An 8,717-nucleotide genomic window follows, 5' to 3' on the forward strand; every position below is an offset into this window, starting at 1 on the left:
AGGGTCTCCAGTGTCTATATATGATGTACAGTATGTACTATACTCTCTCTCTCTCTCTCTCTCTCTCTCTCTCTCTCTCTCTCTCTCTCTCGCTCTCGCTCTCTCGCTCTCGCTCTCGCTCTCGCTCTCTCTGAGGGATCAACTCCAGAAATCTGTAGGTCCCAAAACCGACACCCCCACACCTCCTTCCGTCTGCCAGCCCACCCCTCACCCACACCATGACCTCACCGCCACACCCAGCCCGCGCCCGCCAGCGGCTGCCTATATTTAGTCCGAAAAATCGCACACTGCTGACTTCCCTTATAAAGATGCTAGTCTCTACCAACCCTCTCTTTCTTTCTCTTTTCTTTACCTTTACGCCTCACTTTCCACTGACTCTCTGTCTATAAATCTTCGTGTGTGTGTGTGTGTGTCTCTCGCTGGCTGTCAGACAGACAGACACATGGTCAGTCAGGATACAGTAGGACAAAGCAGAACAGTCTGAGTCAGTCAGTGGGTGTCTCTGTTGTTCTTGGCTCATCACAGCTCTGATCCCTCTGTGGTTTTTTTTAACATTAAACAGCTCCATCTGTCTGAGTTTGCTCACTGAACACACACACATAACTAGAATTATAACTTGGTTTGAAGCAGACTCTTTGTAGTTATCACCATGAAAATAAGGATAAAGGGAACAGAATAACACATGGCAGTAGCTACGATGTCTGTTCCCCTCTGGACCAGCAGGTGTGGAGTGAATTATGTCACGCAGCCAGAAAGAAAAGCCACATTCATATTTCCTGTAAAGGTTACTGGCTGTTAACAGTTCCAACACTTGAATGGGCACAAAAAACAATCCCCAGTGATTCATCATATTTTATCATTTGTGGGGAACAAATTTGAACCATATGTCACCAACCATCCAACAACACTGTAATGTCACAAAATTACAGGACTCTTCTACTTTGTTAGATCCATACAGTTCAGTGAACCTACACTATGTTATGTATACATTTCTGAGTTCCTTTTCGTGGTTTCTAATGTAAGAAATCCTCCCCTGCAGGCTTTGTACCACGGGAAGTTCATCGACACAGGCTTCACGCTGCCGTTCTACAAGCGAATGCTGGACAAGAAACCTACGCTCAAAGACCTGGAGTCCATAGACCCCGAGTTCTATAACTCCATCATGTGGGTCAAGTAAGTACTGCAGGATGGGTGAGCTCTCCGTGTGTGTTATTGTTATTCTGTGCTTGAAAGAGTAGAAATTAGGTTTTTTTTCAGGCCTTGTTTCTTGCTTTTGTTTTTGTAACTGAAAGAAAGAACCAAACAAGAACTACCCATGTGTGTAGACCGTTGTGAAATCAGTCAATTACAGAGATGCAATGAGATCACACGAGCTGCAACACCCAAACCGGTCGAAAACGTAGATTAAGGGGGGGGGGGGGGGTGTGAATGGACCCTTTCCCACTTCCTGCCCCCTCTGCTTCTAGCAACCTTGCACGGACCACAAACAAAACCAAAACCGAAAAAAATGACCTACTATTTATTACAAATATAAAATTGACAGTGAAAATTGTTTGAAATGGAATATTTCCAAAAATCAGTTTTCTAAGGATCAATAAACTTTAAAAACTGGTGAGGTTTAGCTTTTCATTCTGGGAGAAGTTAAACAGTCAGAGTAGCATTTAAAAGAATGATGCTTCTTAGATTGAAGGTGTGTGTGTGTGTGTGTGTGTGTGTGTGTGTGTGTGTGTGTGTGTGTGTGTGTGTGTGTGTGTGTGTGTGTGTGTGTGTGTGTGTGTGTGTGTGTGTGTGTGTGTGTGTGTGTGTGTGTGTGTGTGTTCAGAGAGAACAATCTGGAGGAGTGCGGCGTGGAGCTGTACTTTGCACAGGACATGGAGATCCTCGGGAAGGTTTCCACCCATCAGCTGAAGGACGACGGTGAGAACGAGCTGGTCACCGAGGAGAACAAGGAGGAGTACATCAGGTGAGTTAACACGAGCAGTAAAAGCCTGAATGTCGACAAAAAGTATTTAGAGAACCAGATGTCAGCGGTGGAGACCCAAACATAAAGACCTGCCGCTGTTCCTTCCCCTCAGCCTGCTGACGGACTGGAGGTTCACCTCCCCTCAGCCTGCTGACGGACTGGAGGTTCACCCGCGGCGTGGAGGAGCAGACCAAAGCCTTCCTGGACGGCTTCAACGAAGTGGTTCCTCTGGAGTGGCTCCGCTACTTCGACGAGAAGGAGCTGGAGGTGAGGAGGGCTGAAGGGTGGGAGAAGCCAGTTGGGCAGCTTTGTTTCCTTGTTTTACTGGTTTAATTGGTCTTCAACACCTGAAAGACACAAAAGTCGGCCGAGCACACCGGCGGCCGAAAGAAGTGGAAGTGGTTAAATAATGTTAGCATGGTGCACAAACTCAAAGCTACTCTGAGACTAATTCAGTCATTTATTCTTAAAAAAAAACATTTATTATAGCCAGAAGCTGTAAAAACAGACATTTTCAGTTTTTCAACTTTCCAACGGTCCTTGAACGCATTGTGTGACCAACGCTTCAGTCAGGAAAAGCAACCAAAGGGAAGATTAAAATGTTTGATATTTCATCAAAATCACTTCATTCTACATGTGTCAGTTATACGTTTGGGTTGTGGGTTAACAGTAATTTATACTAGCTGCACTGAACATCTGTTCCTGCCTATTTTTTTGTCAGTTACGTCTGTTTAGTTTGTGAATTGTTATTCTTCCTGATTGATGAACAGTCCTGCCGCTGAGGCCCATCCCAGCACAAACTGGGAATGAAATAATCCTGGAGTAGAAACGTTTACTCTGTCCTGTGCCGCGTTGTCCTCTGCCCACTGAGTCAGACAAACATACTAAAGGACATAACTTTGGTCTGTTTCAGCTGATGCTGTGTGGGATGCAGGAGATCGACATGGCTGACTGGCAGAAGAACACGATCTATAGACATTACACCAAGAACAGCAAGCAGATCCACTGGTTCTGGCAGGTACGGACACAATGTGGCTACAGGGGCCCTTGATCTTCACACACACACACACACACACACACACATACTGTCCAGTGAATGACAAAGTTGTGTTCCTGCAGGTGGTGAAAGAGATGGACAACGAGAAGAGAATCCGTCTGCTTCAGTTTGTAACGGGAACCTGTCGGCTGCCTGTCGGAGGCTTCGCTGAGCTCATAGGTACATCGTTTTGTTTTTTATGAGTGCCGTGTATTTGTTGAGATTCTATTTTTGCATTGGATATTTTTTTTTCCCACAGCAGCAATGCCATGGTGGTGTCATACTCTGCTGCTCTCCGTTTCTCCTCTCTAACTGAAATTACGCCTCCAGTCCTTTCACTTTTCGATTTTTTTACAAATCGATGTTGAGCTGCCGTAAATGAAGTCTGCGTCCGTCACCTCCGATAGATTTTTTTACTTCAATGACACTGATTGTATCCCAGCCTTGCCATTGTTGGCACTGAAAGCTTTTAATGTGAAAAATCGATATGACGCTTCATTGGTCAGAAAAACAGGAATAAATAGGTGTATGACACAAGTATCTTTGTTGAAAAGAGAAAGTCAGAGCAGCAAAGCGGTGAGTGTAACATGTTGTACTGATGCAATAAGAGCTGTGCAAATGTACATTATGTTGTTAGCAGTTTTATATGATCATTTACCCTATTTATATTTATGGTTAAATAAAGTCAAAGAAAAATCTTAAATTATGTGTTTTTGTGAGACCTTTTATGATTGGAAAGAAATGTCAAGCTTTTATTTGATGAAATAAATGATTTTGTTCTTTCTCTGTGCAGGAAGTAACGGTCCCCAGAAGTTCTGCATAGACAAGGTGGGGAAGGAGACTTGGCTTCCAAGAAGCCACACATGGTAAGCTGCTGCCTCATCTGACGGCTTTTCAGAGGGATGTTCTTGAAGACAAAAGGAAGACTGTAAGGCCGTGGCACTACTTCGCTTTTCAATGTGGCATCCGAGATCGGGTCTTGCTCCTATGGGGTTTAGATCAGTCCACATGACGAGGTGGCCTGGCTCGCATTGAGTTCTGATCTCAGTGAGGTGACAGCATTTGGACAAAACAACAATTTATCAAACGTAGGCCTCCATTATCTTCCTCCCACATGGGACTTCCTCTCCTGATGAGGTCAAACTAAAGAGAGGAGGAAATCTCAGGCAGCTGAGACCCACTGTCTGAGTTACTACTGATGAAAAACAAACATTTCCTAATTGCAAAGCTTTTAAATACCTTTTATTGTGAAGAATTTACAGGAAAATGTGTTTATCAATTAGCGGAGCTTTGTTAGTCTACTAATTCTGCAGGGAGAACGAGTAACGGCAAAAACAACAGGGACTTTTATTGTGAAAAGTTGAAAATGAAATGTGTTCATCCACCATTTTACAGCTTCTTCTTCAACCACAAAATATATCCGATCACTATCCGATCAGGCAGGTTGCATTCAAGTGTCAAGTGTGGACAGTTCTGATTTAGCTCATCAGCTCACTAAAGTCGCATTGAAAAGACAAGTGTAACCACAGCCTTTGGCCCGACTGAAGACTCCAAAAAGCTAGCAAGTGCACCTTTTTAATATTACATCATTTTTACCAGATTAGATGGTGCATCATTTCCTGTGAATCTCTTGTGTGTAGGTCATTTAGACCAGTGCTGGAATGGCGAACGCTGCACTAACAATGAAAACTACTATATGGGGAGGTAATTAGAGGATTTAAAAATACAGAAAATCCTGTGTAGAAAAAAAATGGTGACCATTTCATGAACATTTTGAGGATAATACCGTTAAACCCATGGTGATTAAAACACGTGAATACATTACACTTGGGTGAAGTCTGATAATGACTAAGGTAATTTGGTGAGTAGGATTGTGAGCTTAGAGAGCATCAAACTTTTTTTTCTTGTTTTTTAAGTGGACAACACCGACGGCGACATCTCCTTGTTTTTTAAGTGGACAACACCGACGGCGACATCTCTGCTAATGTCAAACCAATATACTGAACTACACAATGTTCTCGTCCTCACAGCTTCAACCGTCTGGACCTGCCGCCCTACAGGAGCCTGGAGCAGCTCCGAGAGAAACTCCTGTTCGCCATCGAGGAGACGGAGGGATTCGGACAGGAGTGACGGTGGAAAAAGAGACACGGGCCGCTGAAAAGGAGAACCGTTCATTCAATGGAATAGTTCTTTTGTTATTAATATTATTATTTTTTTGCATTTGTTAATCACAGGGCTGACAAATCATCCATCATCTACGGCCCTCTCACCTGGAGGGGATGATGTCTGTGAGCCGAGTCATGGGTTAAAGTCGCAGTGTGTGTGCTCTTACCTGTGTAGGTGTGTGTGGTTGCTCACATTGATGCCGTTGTGTATATGCATAAAAATGGTGTGTATGTCTATGTGGGTTTGACAGGAAGGCACATACAGAGAGTTATATTTGACTAGAGTACCCCCCCAACACACACTCACACACATACATACACCTCTACTCACCGCTTAGAAACGCAACGAAAACCAGACAACCGGATGGTTTTAACATCAGCAGCGACTCACGATGGCAGCACAGCTACCCGCAAATGCAGTATAACATATCTACCAGAGAGAACTACATTTTTTTTGTGACGACAGACAGACAGACAGACAGACAGACAGACAGACAGACAGACAGACAGACAGACAGACAGACAGACAGACTCATGAGATATTTTTCTGTTACTTGTGAAATTCAGCATTTTTTTCCTCTGTACATAACTAAAATAAATGAGATTTCAATCTGCTTTTTTTTTTTTAATGGAGAGACAGTTTGACGTGATATATTCAGGGTTCATGTTATAAATAAGAGTACAGGCCTTTACACACAGGGGGCTTTGAGTTAAATACTAACATTCTAACATATCAATGTTAGCATGACGTCAGCACAGCACATACTGCATTCAAAACCTGTTTATAGTTCGGAGGAAATGTGGAACCTTTAGCATTAGCTACCTTAGTATTCACTCTGCATTAATGTCGATGAACTGTAAGTTGATTGCTAAAGAAGTTTAAAAATCTTTAGAATTTCTCGAAACATGTATTAGTCAAAGTTAAAGTTTTGGTGGTGAAATCAAGTACTCCTTACTTATTTATTATTATTCAGAGTTTAACTAAAAACTGCGGATGCAGTGTGATCAGATTTTTTTTAAATTGGTCTTTACATTTACAAAAAAATTTACTTCAGCATGATTTAAAGGGTTTTATTATTATTTTAATGCCATCGTGTAATTTCTTTAAAGGTTAGAATGCACACAACAAGGTGCAGACCGAATGAGCTTGTCCATTAAAATGATGTCGTAAAATAAGGAAAGGACTGACAGTGGTATGAAAGATGTGTTTAAGGACCTCAGTCAGAGCTCAAAGTCTCAGTCAGAGCTCAAAGTGTAGATGTGTGCGTCTCCGTTAGGGACCCTGAAACAAGGTGAGCACAGAGAAGCAGAGCGTCCCTCGTGAACCTCTGACAGAGGGACAACTGCATCATTGGCCAGTGAACATGAAATCAGTTTCCACTTTTACGTAAGGGATGTAAGTTTACCCGAAGAGCACAAAGAGGCTCTGTGTTCCCACACTGGTCGTCAAACAGCAGCACTGCACGGTCAGAGTGATTGTGCCAGTCAATGACAGTGTGGCATACAATGTTTAAATATTCCTCAATGTACAGTTCACACTGTAGGGCAAAAGTCTGGTGTGGCCAGACGTCTTGAAGATATGTCAGCCATCAATATGATGGCAAAAAGTGATATCTGACTTCATAGAGCTGATGGATGAAACACTATTTTAAATCAGTGTATTGACTTTACTGTCACTTTGACTCAATTTGTGCTCTTTATGCAGATGATAGATGCAGGCAATAAGTAAAGTAAATATTATGCTCTTACCTTTTAAAATGAATGTTAAATTAAATAAATGACAATTTAGCCTGAACACTCGCTATATCCAAAATGAATTTCCATTGGGATGTTTTGGTTAAAACAAAAGGAAAAACCTCATACATGATTAATTCTGCATCTATCAGGACATTAACCAAGATGAATAAAGGGGATCTGCAGTTATTTCATAAAAAGATGAAAGTACATGAACCGTGAGAGATAACGTATTATCATAACATAGCATCTTAGAAATATAGATCCACAAGTCAGTCAAGATTGTACAGATGTAAGAGTCTGTGGCTGAGTGTATGTAAAAGTATGTATGAACTGTACTTGATTAAGGGCCGATGGGGGGCAATTGTAAAAAATTGTTTACAATTTCCTTTATAACTCACAGTCTACTTGAAATACGCTATTCATCTTTTAATACAAGAAGCATATGGGTCATTCTACAAAAACAGTGGAAGTGCTGTTACTTACTTTTGCAGACAGTAAATTCCTTTAAGTTAACTTAATAATCACATAAATTATACATATTCAATAATTAAAGACTATCCTTGCAATGATAAAACTAAATGTATTCATCTAATGTACAATGTTTAATTTTGGCAATGTTTTTAAAATCCTAAGTTCTAGGAATTGTCTTGTCACTTTTATCATACATGGAAGTGGAGTGTTATGTAAATACACTTAATCAGAGCGTTATGTGCTAATTAGCGGAGTTGCGAGTTACAGGTTATGAAGAGTTTAAAACTCCAGGCGGGGCGCTCTAGCACTCGCCTGTACAAAGGAATGAGAAAACTGTAACTCTGAAGGACACGCTTGGGCAACTATACACTGATGTCAAATCTTGGAGTAAACTGCCAGCTGAGAACAGTACGTACCACAGCTTGGGATAGCAAAACGTAGATTACACACTTTGGAGCCTGTTAGGCTAGGCTTTCACAACATACACACACACTGATGACGCATCGAAGGAGGATCCCGGACGAGAGCCAGTGTGAGCGGATATGCTCAGTGCTCCAACCAGGTCGTCGCTCTGCTAAAATCGATCCCGCCTGCAACTTGACTTTGACCAATGGCTCCTTTAAGGAGAACCTACAAAACTTACCGCGCTGCCGTGTCCAAGCGCCTTTTCACGTTGCTCTCACTCGGAGAGGAACTGTTAGGACCGTGCACGTTTAACTGCTCGGCTAATATCTCTGTGATAAATAAAACTATTGCTTGAATCTAAGTAAACGCCTCGAACTCAATTCGTTAACTTGTCTACACGACAGGAGCCTTTATATTTTATTCAAATGAAAATACTACACTGACCATTTGAGGTTCCGCCTGGATCAAGAGGTCCTTGGAGGAAATGAGGCTGAAGCTTCTGGAGGAATCGCAAGGCCGCTGCTGTGTTTACTTCTTTCTGCGCAGGCGCATCATAAAGTAACTCGATCCGGTCCAAATTCAAACAGTATTTAATTAAACAATGACGACTGTAAACTGATGATGACAATTACAATCTATAATACACTATCGATAGTATGCATCTCGAGAGCAGAGACCACGTGCAACTCCCCTCACAGGCCCGACCAAGTCGGATCCTGCAAAGCGAACTACCATGGCCTGGCGCACGTCCTCGCAAACAGTCCTTTTATGTCCTTTGATGGTCGTAAAGTGTCCGAAATCTGTCGTAAAACACAAAGGCCGTCTTCTGGGGTCAGTGATTGGCTTCCAATCGCTCTGACGCCTCCTTCATCGATCCACTGCTCATCTCAATGGCTGGACCCCTTGTGACATCACCTCTGACCTGCCCTCTGTCCTGCGG

At 42.4% G+C, this 8,717-nt stretch overlaps 1 protein-coding gene across 4 annotated transcripts in view; it reads left to right on the forward strand.

The window, feature by feature from the left end:
* The window catches only part of wwp2 (WW domain containing E3 ubiquitin protein ligase 2), a 59,068-nt gene extending 53,368 nt beyond the window's left edge, over positions 1–5,700 (forward strand). For all 4 annotated transcript variants that reach the window (XM_079162349.1, XM_079162351.1, XM_079162350.1 and 1 more), the window contains 7 exons: positions 1,040–1,173; positions 1,823–1,963; positions 2,110–2,230; positions 2,877–2,981; positions 3,083–3,179; positions 3,793–3,865; positions 5,030–5,700. In XM_079162349.1, coding sequence (XP_079018475.1) covers positions 1,040–1,173; positions 1,823–1,963; positions 2,110–2,230; positions 2,877–2,981; positions 3,083–3,179; positions 3,793–3,865; positions 5,030–5,129 — 771 coding nt within the window. In that variant the 3' untranslated portion in view covers positions 5,130–5,700. The remainder of the gene's footprint in view (positions 1–1,039; positions 1,174–1,822; positions 1,964–2,109; positions 2,231–2,876; positions 2,982–3,082; positions 3,180–3,792; positions 3,866–5,029) is intronic.
* The last annotated feature ends 3,017 nt before the right edge of the window (positions 5,701–8,717 follow it).

The sequence above is a fragment of the Pholis gunnellus genome (genome assembly GCF_910591455.1).
Source record: "Pholis gunnellus genome assembly, chromosome: 7".
Classification (NCBI taxonomy): domain Eukaryota; kingdom Metazoa; phylum Chordata; class Actinopteri; order Perciformes; family Pholidae; genus Pholis; species Pholis gunnellus.